Here is a 14,466-nt window from a genome sequence, read left to right as displayed (position 1 = left end):
GAACTTCAATGAGAACACAACGGTTTTCAAAAACCCAAATCGATATTCATCCCACCACCACACACCATGCCAGTGGAATCTGATACCTGTGAAAAAGTGGTTTCAAGAACAGTGATGGAAGGACTCAGCAAGAAGAATTACCACCAGGACAACCTCAACAAAGAAGAAAGGACCGCATTAACCACATTGAACAAGGATTAGACTATCATAAAACCAGCGGAAATGGGAGGCGAATCATCATCATGGACATACTAAACTATGACAATGAATGCCTCTGTCTCCTTGCTGATACAGAAGCCTACAAAAAGCTTGATCATGATCCAACAAAACGGCTACAGGAAGAAATCAGGAGCCTCACCAAACATGCAGAAGACCAGGGGTGGATCTGTGAGGATGAACATCAATTTCAAAATAAATTACACCCCAGGACATCCGCTTTCTATATATCTATACATTTGACTTTTTCTAAGAACATTTGGATTCCAAATAGTTGTGCAGGATGTAATTCTTGTGGTCCTTACATTATTTTCATCATCGATGTTGGCCCACCCCCTTCTTTCAATGCAAACATGCTGTTTATTCAAAACAAGCGTTTTTATATTAACGAACATGCTATTCACAGCATTTGCCGCAAACATGCCATCACCGTGATTTTGATGCTTAGTCATTTTACGACTTTTTTTGATTGTCAATCGTGAATGTGGTTGACATACTGCATACACACGTAACAACATAGGTCATGCAACCACTGCCCATTGGACGTCGCCTAGGCAACACTGTGTGTTGCCAGAAGTTAACCAAAATGGCTGTCAGAGTACGTGGCTAGCATTTTGTGTCTCCATGGAAACGCTGCACAACCGTACAGCACTCGGGCTAGGTCATGAGCTCTTTTAAGTCGGTCTCACCAACTGTGGCCTCCAGCACCAGACATGCGCTGCGCGTCTGTTTCATTCACGGTAAGAAACCATACCATTTTGGCTTGGTTTTACATTTTTATCAATTTATCACCATGGGGTCGATCCCGCAGGGTCTGAGCTTTAAGGGCACGCACAGTATCAATGCAGCCATTATACAACAGGGGCGCATGTATAGATATAGGGCGTCATTACGAGTGAGCCTGTCCGGAAAGTACGGTGGTGGTAAATCCGCCACCACCGTTCTTTCCGGAACGGCTGATTAAGAGTCCTGCAGGCGGGAGGTGTCACTCCCGCCAGGTCTGACCTGGCAGGTTTAACATCACCCGCCTGCAGGCGGACATGGAAACACCGGCACCATTACAGCATGGTGCCAGTGTTTCTACTTCCCCATTCTCATGGAGTCCTATGGGACTCCATGGGAATGCGGATTAATAGAATTCCGCCTCCGGAATTACCAGGTCACTGGGGTTGTAATGCCCCGGTGATTCCAGCAATCACGGAGGCGGAATGGTAATACGAGTCCGGCGGTAACCTGCCGGAATTTCCAGCACGGTTATCGCCGGACTCGTAATGAGGCCCACAGTCTCTTGAGCATAACGACTAAAACAGACTAATTACACATCTGCGTTCCCTGCACACCATTGATCGTTGCCGGAATTCAATATCATAATACAGCTCCAGGGGTACATCCAACTGTGAGCCTCAATATCAGAGACGCTGTAATATCATTGCCTTTCACTGTGTATACCCACCGCGATCCGCCTCTCCACGGCACTGATCCTATACATATTCTGTCACAAGTGTATAACTCTCATTATTAAGATATCATTCTTGCTCTTTGTTTCCCAGCGCCATCGGGAACGCCCCGACTTCCAACACGCTATATCGGCATACTTTGAAGCCTAATCCTTCCAGCACCTAATCCTGGACTCCTAGCCCAATACCTCCAGCACCATACTGGACCCCGGTAAGACACGCATTTATACTAGATTCAATTTAACAAACAAGTGGAACCAATCTCCTACAATTGGAACAGGAGAACAGCTTACGAGCTTCCAACCGTAGCATGTTTTCCGCACACGGTAAGCCAGTGAGGTGCCATCCTAACACGATCACTGCCTTTTTTCCAATTTTAGCATTAATAGCCTCTTTGAATAAGTAATTCTTCATGAGACCACACACTTCTGAACCACTTCTCTCTTGTCATTTCCTGACAGAGACAACAAGGATACTCCTTTCATCCAACCTGCTTTATCGTACTGATGAAGGCCAACCACACGCAAGCTTCATTCTACAGCTTATCTTTGGTGCCGAAACACAGCAGTGTCGACAACCCTCTCTTTGTCAACAGTGTTTAACATCAACACTTATTTGTGCACTATGAACACGTATAGTATTAACATGTTATCTGTTGATTGAATTCCGAACATTTATAAAAAGGAAAGAACATGCCTTTGTCCATTAATTCCAGTCAATTTGACTGCACTGTACTTGTATATATGTTGTACTCATTTGTAAAAAGTGTATAGTGTCCTTTGTGTTACACTAGGATTTACACATGTGCATTGAACACTTGAGGTGAAAACTCCAGCGACTGCCACAACTGTTTGATTAACAATGTCTTTTTTGCACGTAGGATCAGAATGATGAGTTGTTTTTTGCGCTCACCCGGATTACTGTGATATTGTATATTTGTGTTCCTTTCTCTGCTTCCAGCTTCTTATGACCATGACACCACACGATTCTTTAGGGCTGGCAGTGAGGTCGCTTCCAGCATGGCCTCCACGGGACCTCCACTACTGCTTGCGTCTGTCCCCCGCTCCCAGGTTCGTCACGGGTTGAAGGAGCCAGCAAGTCCTTCTTCGGTTTCCTTTTTATTTCATAGACTCTAACCTGGTGCAACGTCCACACTTGGGAGTCGAGGCTGTCAAGTCAATCGTTACTCCTCTTAGGGGCCACCTTGTCCTAGTACTAGGGTCAGGCAAATCGCTAGGGCTCTTAAGGCTCTTCTTCGTCCCAGTATCTGTAACATCAGAGATATTACAGAGGTACATGGGGCTGTCCTCATCATGGGAGTTTGTGTAACCAGAGGGGTCCAAAAACTGAGGGAGTGTGTAGGGTATGGGTGGAGGGTGTGTATATCGCATTCACCCGAGATGCTCTCCCCTGTCCCCAGAGGGGACGTTTCTTCCCATGAGATCCTCCTGCTGAGTACCACCCCGAAGGGCACTTTCGGGTAGTGGTCTCACCACCCTGGCCTCAGGGGAAGGGGCACTCCCCACCCCCTTGGGGAAGTGACATTTCAGGATCCGTCCCAATTCCTGGTGCAATACAAATGTTTTAGCCAAATGTGCTACCAGATACTTGATTTATGTAATGTAAGTGTCTTGCATAGTGCCAACCTGCCAGTCTTTATTGGCTTCACTGTGCATGACTGTTAAAAAGGGTGGGGTCATTAGTGGAACAGACAGGCAGATTAGAAACCTGTAGTGTTGATGGGTACATGTCAGAAGTACCCCGTTCCTGTGTGCCAATGTGCTTTCTATGGGTTGGGTGGAGAGATTTGGGAATATGTTAACCATATGGAAGAGCCCAAAATCTGGTAGACTACAGCGCTTTAGGTCTGGCTAGCCAATGATGTATGATAGTGTGATAGAGCTAAAGATGGTAGATTAGTCATAACCCGATTACTGTGGATGTGCTAATGGCAAGGGCCTGAGGCAGCTGTCGGTGGGAGATTTGAATGTGGGTAGGGGGTAAGAAGAGGGGAGTCAGTGAATCTGAAGAAGAGTGAAGGAGGCCTTACAAAATAAAAGAACCTGTAACCCTGCAGTCAGTCCTGTGCTTGGACACTTGCACACAGTTCTCATTTCACTAGCTCACATGGAAACTCTCAATCTCTTTCTCTCTCAAATCGATATGTTGTACATAATGTGCAACAAAACAAGCTTCTGCAAGTTGGCAAATGAGGGAAAGGGTGCAGTCTGAAAATTCCTCTTATTACCATAAACTGTTATGGGAGGCAAGGACCTTTGGTTGAGAGAAAAGCTGCTTGAAATTTTAGGAACTTAGGCACCCAATTCATCTTCTTTAGTATGTAGTTTTGTAGGCAAAGACACTTCAAACCTCACAAACATGCTCAGGTGCTGTGTCCAGTTGCCTGCTGAGACATTTTCCCATCAAAGGCAATGCAAAGCGTTTCTCGGGTGGTCAGAGCACATGTCAACATCCCTGCTAGTTTCTCCCAGAGGCCTACCCTGTTGTCAAATACAAGCCCCAAACACTTTTGACACAGGGCACCCTGACAGAAACCAAAATGAAATTCCCCTGCCCTCAACAAGCACAATTCAGTACGTGATAGTCTGCCCTAGGACTTCAGGTTCGGTGTGAAGCTGCAACACCGCAGGAAGTGCTGCAAGTTGAAATGTGGAACAGAAAAGATAGGTGGAGTGTGAAATCCTGGAAGTCCCCCTCCACCGCCACAAAACCTGGGTTCACCATCAATTGGCCTAAGCAATTTACCATTTCTTGCATTTGTTCCTTGTACTGAATTCCCATTAAAAACATGCACTGAAAAAGCCAAATGTTTTGTCTCTTGTATAGGCTTTATATAGGCCTTTGCCAGGCACTGACATAATATTCCCAGATACCAACACCATGTGCCATCAACCTATGGCCAGGTAGTATCATTATGCAAATGCCTACCCTGTGCCTAACCAAAAGCTAAAATGATCAGCTTTGCCAATGCTGCTTTTCTACTTAAGTTGGGATTAAACAAAGATATTGATGTTAAGTGAGAGCTATGAATGGTGACAGTTTAGATAGGAAAAGAATAATTTTTTGTGATAACAGATTGATGTAATTGTTAAACTGTTATGGTGCAAGTGTATTTTCACAAGACTTAGTCACACGAGTGTAGTAATAAATATATTGAAAAAAGCCTTTATACTTTATATGAAAACAAATAATATCTTCTGTGCCATGCATAGTTTGTTCCATGTTCGATGTAGGGACAAATAATATATTATATTAATACACCATGCAACTATAAGTAGTCTGTGAAAGGTGGTTCCTGCAAAATTTAAGGTTTTGATTTGATATCCACATGGACAGAGGTTTTTTCCCACTGGTCTATTATACAATGTTATATGACTGCCACTGTGCCCCTTCCAAATCATGTCCTGAGCCCTAGAAGAGGTGGCGGAGAAGCGCTGTGGAAGAGGCAAGCAATAACAAGGATGGTCAGGTCCTACATTAAGATTCATTGGTGGAAATCCTAGACATGATTGTCCTAACTGAAAGCTGTAGGCAACCAGTTACAAAAACTCCCCAAAAAGCCAAATCATTTTGTTTTTAAACGTTGTTTACCAATCCACCCAACTCTATAGGAGAAAAGAAATCTACCATCATTTCTTTCCTTAGCCTTCAAAATAAGAGACGCATACATTTATATGTTAGATGGTGGTTCTTCACTTACACGTCCATAGGGAAATGTCATCCACACTTTCAGAGACGGTTTCAATCCAATAACAAGAATCTAGAAAGAAAAAGAAAAGAAACCATATATTCTGTGATAATATTCTTTAAAATTATGTAAATTAAATACATGTATGCTACATGCACTGATCAGATTTTCAAAATGCCAGCAAAACTATCAAATGAACATCTTTTAAATAAAATCCAAACACTTCAGAAATCAATATTGAAATCATAAAAAACACATTAAAAGATAATATTCATATTTTGTGGCTGTGCCCAGCTTTAAGGGACTTTTGGTTGAAAGTCAGGTGAACAAATACGTGGAATGCTGGATTATTATTACATGAAAACCCCACATTTGTTCTACTGTGTATCATAGGGGGTGTACATAATGCAGAGACATTTCCAAATATCCTTCTAATATCGAAACTATTGTTTGCTACAAAATGGGGCACCCCTAAATTGTAGAGGAAACAAGATCCTTTAGGGTTTGGCACATGGTGGTGAAGGAACACCTTACTTTATATTGCAGGGTGCTGTTCTATGGTCTCTGGGCTTGCATCTATATTTATAAAATGCTTAGGTATGTTTCCGTACGCAGCTGATGCAAGTTATCAGAATTAGGTTGCCCTCTGCTGTCCAAATGGCAAAGTGCACCCACTTCAACAACAAGTACCATTTCAACAAACATAATGAGCACGGTTCTATGCAGTCACCTTCACCTTGCACTATCGCAAACATTCAGAAGTTACTTCTTTCCACCCCCACTTCTCTTCACACAGGGAACAGCAGTTCCAGTGTCAATTGACATTTAATTACCGGCTCAACGTTTCAGTCTCTAAAGAGCGAAACGCTGTAGGATGAATGTCTCCTCACAAGCTAAAACTGAAAATAGGTGCTGCAATTATGCTACTACGGAATCTTATGCCATCACAGGGACTCTGCAATGGAACAAGTTTGACAATTACGTGTCTACAAAGACACATCATAGAAGCCTGTGTGATCGATGAAACTTAGATACTGTTCTTATACCGTGCACACCTCTCATTCCATCTGATACTATTAGCCTTTTCAATGTCAATCGCGCTCTGAAACACTTGTGTACGAGCGCGATAGAAATAAAATATCAATCAATGTCACAGAGACCTATGCCCCCTTCTTGGAAGCGATCAGTGGTAATTCTGATATTTAAGAAGGGGGACAGAAGTGACCTTATGAATTATCGACCGATATAGACCTTGAAGATATGTTAGGACGGCGTGTGTTACGCCAGGAACAGCTAGTTTTTTCATAAACGACTAAGGATTGCTTAAGCCTGATGTATCCCACACGACTTTGAGCTTTAGAATAGTTTGATGTATGAATACACTGGAGCAGAGACATGGTATGACATGCATTATTCACCATAATAGAATTTCTGATTATTGTATCTGCTTAAATTCACATGCTGTGCATATGGTCCGACAGCCAGTGGTAACCGCAGAGTATTGCAACTTGTCTTTCGGGGACCGAAAGGGAACGTCAGCATAGGTGTGTCTTTAACACTATCCCTATCGTGACGTGTAGTGTAGCCAAAATCCCTCACGCACCGAGGTCCCTAGACTAGCGAGCAGTATCCGGAGTTGGAGGTGGGTTATGAGAAGGAAGAGTAGAGAAAAGATGTCTTAATACTGCTTGTCCCACCTGGGAGTCAGATCTAGAATGAGTGTCTAGGCAACAGTGTTTTGTAAAGGTGTGTACAGAACTCCAGGTTGGCGCTTTACAAATGGACTCTAGGGGAACATTCGCAATGAATGCTATGGAAGCCCCAGTGCCCCGAGTAGAGTGTGCTCTAGGCTAACAGGCAGTTCCCTCTAAGCAAGAGTGTAACACAATGTGATGCCTTTGATCCACCTTGAGATAACCGATTTAGAGACAGGATCCCCTTCTCTACCAACTGCCACTGAAACAAAAAATTGGTTTGTTTTTCTCAGTGGTTTCGTTCTTTCCAGGTAGAACATGACTGCCCTGCGCACATCTAGAGTGTGCAGGCTTCTTTCGGCCATGCTTGTGGGATTCTGGAAGAAAGTGGGTAGTTTGATCGATTGGTTCACATGGACCTTTGAGATGAATTTAGGCGCAAATCTGGGATGAGTGCGCAGAACTACCTTATCCCTGTGGACTGTAACAAAAGGGTCTAGGACAGAAAGGGCCTGTAGCTCCCTAACCCTTCTAATAGAAGTGATAGCCACTAGGAAGGCCATCTTGTAAGTAAGGTCTTTTTAGACTTGCTTTATGCATTGGCTCAAAGGGGGATCCCACGAGTCTGGTTAGAACCACATTTAAATCCCATCCAAGAGCTGGGTGAGAAAGGGGGGGATGGATTCTCTTAACACCTTCCATAAAGGCTTTAATAACCGGTATTTTCCACTATTACACTTTCTGCTGTTACGTGGTGTAGGCTGAGAGAGCAGCAAGATGAACTTTTAGGGAATTGAAGACCAGTCCTGGGTCTAACAAATGGGTTAGGTACAGCACAATGTGTGTGGGTGAGCAATCGATGGGATTGACGCCCTTGGTATTACACCAGATGACAACGTGTTTCCATTTACTGGAATAGCAATAGCGGGTGTTAGGTTTTCTAGCTTCCCTGAGATTGTCCATGCATCTCTGAGGGAGCTGAAGGTGTCCAAACTCTATGACCTCAGGAGCCAGGCTGCTAAATTCAGTTTGTGGGTATGGGTGTAGGGTCTCCCCCCTATCCTGAGAGAACATGTTGTACGGGCAGGGTAGTTTTACTAGTGGGGAGAGCGACATTTCCATTAGATGACTGAACCAGGGTTGGCGGGCCCACATGGGGGCTACCAAATTATGGTGACTGGTTCCTGGTGCATCTTGTGCACAATCTTGTTGAGTAGGGAGTGCGGGGGAGGGACATAAACAAATTTCCCTAACCATGTTATCCAGAGTCCGTTCCCTTTGGAGCTCTTCTGGGGGTACCTGGAGGCGTAGTGTTGGCATTGAGCGTTCTCCTGAGTTGCGAACAGGTCGATCTCTGGGAAGCCCCATTCTGCGAAGACGGAGACGATGTCTTTGTGCAGACGCCATTTGTATAATACGGGCAGAGGGAAATCTCTGCTGAGCACATCTGCCAGAAGATTGAGTTCTCCTGGAACGTGTTGGGACAACAGAAACATCTTGTGTCTGAGAGCCCACATCCAAATGTTTTGGGACAGCTTGGATAGCCTTGGAGAGTGTGTGACCCTTGTTTCTTCACGTAATACATGGATGTGGTGCTGTCTGTCAGAACCAGAACTGTCTTCCCTTGTAGTTGAGTATGAAAGACTTTCAGTGCCTTGAACACCGCCAACAGCTCTAGCAGATTTATATGGGGACTACACTCCATGCGCTGTCTGCTGAAGCAGGTGAGCCCCCCACCCCTTGAGAGATGCGTCTGTCGTGAGAGTGGCTTCCACTGCGGGGGTGGTGAAGGACTTCCCCCTTCAAGAGGTTTTCCCTCAACCACCACTGCAGAGAGAACGAGGGCTGGCAAGACAACTATCAGATCTTCCCATTGTCCGCTGGCCTGACACCACTAGCTGTTGAGACACTCTTGCATGGGACGCATGCGCAGGCACGCGTGAGGAACCAAGTATATGCATGACGCCATCATACCTAGCAAGTGCATGGTCTTGCGTACCATCACCTCCCGACTGGCTACATATTGAGGGATCTGAAAAAACATGTTCTGAACCCTCTTGTTGGAGGGGAAGACAAGGCTGTCCTTTGTCCGGATTAGAGCCCCCAGAAATTGTTTTACTTAACTGGGGACTAGACTGGACTTTTTCTTGTTGATAGAGAATCCCAGACTGAACAGAAGGTCTACGGTCTTCTGGGTGTTCAAAAAGCATGTGTCTTAAGAGTCCCCTGTTATGAGCCAGTCGTCGAGGTAAGGGTAAACCGGGACGGATAGTCTGCGTAGGTGTGCTGCCACTACTGCCAGGACCTTTGTAAACACCCTTGCGCAGAGGCAATGCCGAAGGGGAGCCGCTTGAATTGGTAATGCCTGTCCTCTATCATGAACCTTAGCTATTTCCTGTGCGCTGGCAACATTGAAAATGTGAAAGTATGCATCTCACATGTCCAATGTTGTCATGTGCCCCCACCCCCCTGTTTCAACAGTGGGATCACTTCCTGTAGCGTTACCATACAAAACTTTTGAGGTTTTATAAATTTGTTCGCTGGCCGCAGGTCTAGAACAGGGCGCATGGTGAGGTCCTTTTTGGGTACAAGGAAGTACACTGAATATATACCCTTGTTCACCTGAAGAATAGGGACGGCTTCTATGGCGTCCTTTCCCAGAAGCGCTTCCACCTCTTGATTCAGGATCTGCAGATGCTCCGGCGAGAGGCGTTGTGAACGTGGCGGTCTGAACTGTGGTGGTCTGAACTGTGGTGGTCGGGTGAATGCCACGCAGTACCCGTGGGCGACCGTCTTTATAACCCACTGGTCTGAAGTTATCCCCTCCCATGTCGCGAGGAAAGATGTTAAACGCCCCCCGACCGGGGTGACATGGGAGGGGACCTGGATCTGTTGGTCATTTCTGACCAGATGATGCGGCTCCTCTGGGGTTGGGGCCGCTGCCTATACTGCGTCGTTGATGCCTAGGTGGGTAGTTGGCAGGGCTTCCAGATGTTTGTCCAGAGTTCCAGTTTCCTGTATTATAGTTGTTTTGAATTGCACAGGATTGCCCTCGAAAGGACCGATGAGAACAGCCTCCCCTTTGGGGGGGAAGGCTTCTGAGATATTTGTTGTAAGGACTTAAGAGTCTCATGCTCTTTCTTTGCCGTCTCCAAAACATTGTCAACCGCTTTTCCGAAGAGATTTGTCTCTTCTATGGGTTTATTAATTAGAGCGGCCAGTGTTTCAAGCTTGAACGCCGAGTTGCGGAGCCAAGCGTGCCGCTTGAGTAGTGTGCTCTGGGCTAGGGACCTGCCTGCTGTCTCAGCAGTGTCCAGAGTGTTTTTGATTATATTCTGATTCACTTGACTGCCCTCGGCCACGATGGTGAGAAGTCTGGACCTAGCAGGTTCAGGGACCTCCTGGAGACCTTCTTGTACGAGGTTCCATTGTGCGTCTGCATAACTGGTAAGCAGCGTAGTGTTATTCGCTATGCGTGTGGTGTATGCAGCTGCCGAGGTAACACACTTACCTAAGGCATACAGCCTTTTAGATTCCTTATGCAGAGGTGCATCCCCGGTAGCAAGGGGCACCCCTGCTCGTTTCTGGGTCATAGTGACTAGCAAGGCTTTAATATATTGAGGGTCCGTAGGAGCTGGCCAAAATAGTTTTTCCACTCTTGGATTCACTGCCCGGGTCTGAGCTGGCATGACCGCGGAGGGGGCCAACCTTCTCTTAACAGAGTTCAGGAGGGGAATTGCTTGACTTGAGGGGGGTTTTTCTTTCAGAATGTCCTCCACAAAATCTTGTTCGGGTACCACCTCCTGGGAGGTGATCTGAAAGTGCTCTGCTGCCTTCCTTAAGATGGCATTGAAGGCCATTTGATAGTCTACATGCAAGGCCTGGCGGGCCGGAGTGGTGGGAGGACAATCCAGACACAGGGCATCAGTGTCCTGATCTTGCATGGGGAGCCTCCATTTCTCCGTCTCCACTTGCTGGGTTTCTTCCCAGTTGTCCATGGCATCCGCCTGGTCATCAGGGTAGTCCTGCAGGAAGGAAGGGTCTTCTTCCTCGTCGTATATGTTTTAGTAAGTGCCCATCTGGACCACATCTTCATGGTGGAGAGAAGCCAAATGTGGAGTCAAGATTTTCCTGGAAACGTGACCCCAAAATAGGGTCTTCACGAGATCTCTTAGGTGAAGGCTGCTCAGAACGCGAGACAATCCTTTCGAGGCGGTCCATGCATCCTGCGAACTTCTCCCTGGTCCACTTTGATGAACCAGAAGGGCCCAAAGGTGAAAAAACATTGTCTTCCTCTCTTTGGCATTGAAATTTGTCCCCAAGGGTATTGGGCAGAGGCTCCTGACTGTCCTCGTAAGTTTTGCGAGTACTGGGGCGCCATGGCGTGTCTTTAGACCAGTCTGCGGCATGCTCCATGCATTTCAACGGTATCTTAGGCGTCAGCCCAACCGCCGAAGTAATCCTTGCGATACTATCCTCAATCTCCGCTGAATCGGTGTGAGTCAATGGGCCAGCGGTAGATCTACCGCCTACCGCGGCATCCGAGGGCCTAGCGGTAGTTTTTTCACCTGTGGAAAGGCTAGGAGGCCTAGGAGTAGGTTTCAGGCCTACCGGGGCCTTAGGGGTCTCCAGAGCGTCAGATGATCGCGCTTCGGCGTGTAATCCCGATTTAGGGGTAGCTCCCTTATTTTTGGAGTGCCCAGTCGCAAGACGCTGCTGTAGATGCGGGGAAGGCTGCTGATCTACCAGATCAGAGGATTCCATCGAAATTTTCGGCAGTCCTGTTGGCGCTTTCACCTTTTTCGATGGAACAGTCGAAATTGGTGGTGGGGTTGTGTGCTTAGTGTTTTATGATTTATGTACGCCCTTGTCGCCGGGTGTTGTCCCCGAAGCAAGACTTATGTCAGGCCTACAAGGGTCAGGGATGGGTGTGGCGGACCTAGAAGCATCCGCCTCAAGGTCGATGACATCCAATAGGATGTCTGGTCATCATCAGTGCCCCCGTCACTTTCGGCGGGTGTGGCGGTGGGGGCAGAGGGTTCAGCCCGCGACATACCATACACAGCCCACCACTTTACATGGCGTTCCTTAAGGGTTTTAGGCCGAAGGAGCTTACACGCCGCACACCGCTTCTCGTCGTGATCTAGGGGTAGACAAGAATTACAAGTTCTGTGCTCGTCTTTCCACGGGTACCAGACCCTAGACTAAGGGCAGAACCTAAATGGAGTCCTTTCCATAGTGAAAGGTATAAGCAAAGATGAGCAGACCTAGAGGGCAAAGAAGGGGAAGAGGAGAGACATAACTAAAGATATGGCCACCCCGATCCCACTTTCCCTACTGTGTAGGACGGCCAGAGGGCCCAACCATGTGGATGGCTCAGCCGCCAGATCTTAGGTGCCGAAATCCACCGCTGTCGAAACTTCCCGCAGTCTTCGTCGAAGTTGCTTGAATCGCCGTTGAAGTGACTTAAGGGGAAATAACCCACAAAGTCGGAATAAAGAAACAATGGGCCTCATTACGACCCTGCCGGTCCGGAAAGAACGGTGGTGGTAAAACTATAGGACTCCATGGGAATGGGGACTTACAGAATTCCGCCTCCGGAATTACCGGGTGACCGGGGTCGTAATGCCCCGGTGATTCCGGGAATCACGGAGGCAGAATGGTAATACGGGTCCGGCAGTAACCTGCCGGTTTTTCCGGCACGGTTACCGCCGGACTCATAGTGAGGCCCAATGTCTCTTATGAAGAGCTCTACTATAGGGTGACCAGTTATCTGGGCGGAAAAAAACAATCTGAGGGACCTCGGCGTGTGAGGGATTTTGGGTACACTACACGACACGCCTATACTGACGTCCCCTTTCGGTCCCTGAAAGAAAAGATGCAATATTCCGTGGTTACCACTGGATGTCAGACCATATGCACAGCATGTGATTCTAAGCAGATTAACAAGCATCAGAAAGAATGTTATTCATGGCCTTGGATGGTAGGGAATAAAAATAATTGATGATATGCTATGTTATGCTTTATTTGTTCCATTTTCTTACAAGAACACATTTTGAAAAAACGAATATTAAGTTGCTAAATCAAAACAAAATGCTAAACACGAGTTTCTCCCTCAACCTTTACTGAGTCCTCAGATCCAACAATTGACACGGTATGCATGATTTTCACCATTCATGGCCAGCTGTCATCTGGAAAGCATTTACTATGCATTCCGGAAATGGTTTGTCTTTGCATATTTCAACTTCAGGAAATTGACTATCATTGTGAAACAATGATCTCAAAAAAGAAAGCACAGTACTGGAAACTTTGTGTCCCAGTGATCGAGTTACATGAAGCGATTTGTTTGAACCATAAGAAATTGCAAAACACTTTTTTCATGGCATTGGGGACTGGTCGGAAAACTGAAGCCACGTACTGGTATATGAGACAACCAAACAAACCATGGATAGGTTTGGAAGAACAAGCCTCTTAACGGATGGTGGTCTAGACTGGCTATTTAGATGGATTTCTAAAGTCGGGCATTGGGTGGGTGGTTGGGGGGGGGGGGGGGAGGGTGAGGAGACTTTAAGAGGTCACCATAGATATGGTGAACAGGGAACACACCTATGTTGTTCCAAAGAGTCATTTGTCAGCAGAAAGCCGTTACACGTTGAAATACACATAGGTGCCTCCCCTCTGCCAAATTGTCATCATTTGCATGGCAGAGTGCAAATGTGCAGGGCAAAAGCAAAAGGCGGTGTACACGCTTATATACAGCGTTTTGCCCTTCACTGTTGCACTCCGCTGTGAAAAGTGAGTAAACACTACCTGGCATGGGAAGCAATGCTCGCAATTACAATTAAACCCGCTTGACGTGCTTGCATTCAACATTCTTACATTGCGTTCCACCCCTCCTGTACACCATAAAAATGATTGAAAATGAGGAGCGGCATGAATGGAGGGCGTTAAAGCCTTATATTGTCTCAAGCCCTGTCATTAAAATGACAGCCTGTGGTTCTCACAGGCACCCCTGTGAGTTTTTGGTGTTGTTTAGGTGAGGCCTTGTGCTTTGGGCCTTTTTTTCGCCACAGAGCTCCATAAATTACACATATGTTTTCCAAGAATTATATACATTTTAGTTTTCTTTAACTTTAATAACTTTAATTAGCAGTGCCCACCCTTCATCCTTTTTCTGTATTCCATTCATGTTACACATGTTGAGCTCTTAAGAGGTTAACCAAATCTCAATCAAGGTAGTGTAGATGCGCAATCAAGTCTTTGTCTCAAGAAACGTGTGAGAGTGGTCTAAGGCTAAAGAGAGTCCACACAGTGCAACACTCAATAATTCAACTTAGTCAATGAACAAAAATACAGTAATTTATTAGGCCTTTTAGAAACACCCGATAAT

General features: G+C 46.1%; 1 protein-coding gene across 3 annotated transcripts in view; it reads right to left on the bottom strand.

The window, feature by feature from the left end:
* Positions 1 to 14,466, bottom strand: part of VPS8 (VPS8 subunit of CORVET complex) — a 2,529,257-nt gene that overhangs the window by 2,015,402 nt on the left and 499,389 nt on the right. For all 3 annotated transcript variants that reach the window (XM_069615741.1, XM_069615740.1, XM_069615739.1), the window contains exon 11: positions 5,395 to 5,454. In XM_069615741.1, coding sequence (XP_069471842.1) covers positions 5,395 to 5,454 — 60 coding nt within the window. The remainder of the gene's footprint in view (positions 1 to 5,394; positions 5,455 to 14,466) is intronic.

This window comes from Ambystoma mexicanum, chromosome 9, assembly GCF_040938575.1.
Source record: "Ambystoma mexicanum isolate Mex_15411 chromosome 9, UKY_AmexF1_1, whole genome shotgun sequence".
In the NCBI taxonomy this organism is placed as follows: domain Eukaryota; kingdom Metazoa; phylum Chordata; class Amphibia; order Caudata; family Ambystomatidae; genus Ambystoma; species Ambystoma mexicanum.
This window is presented reverse-complemented; position numbering and strand designations above follow the sequence as displayed.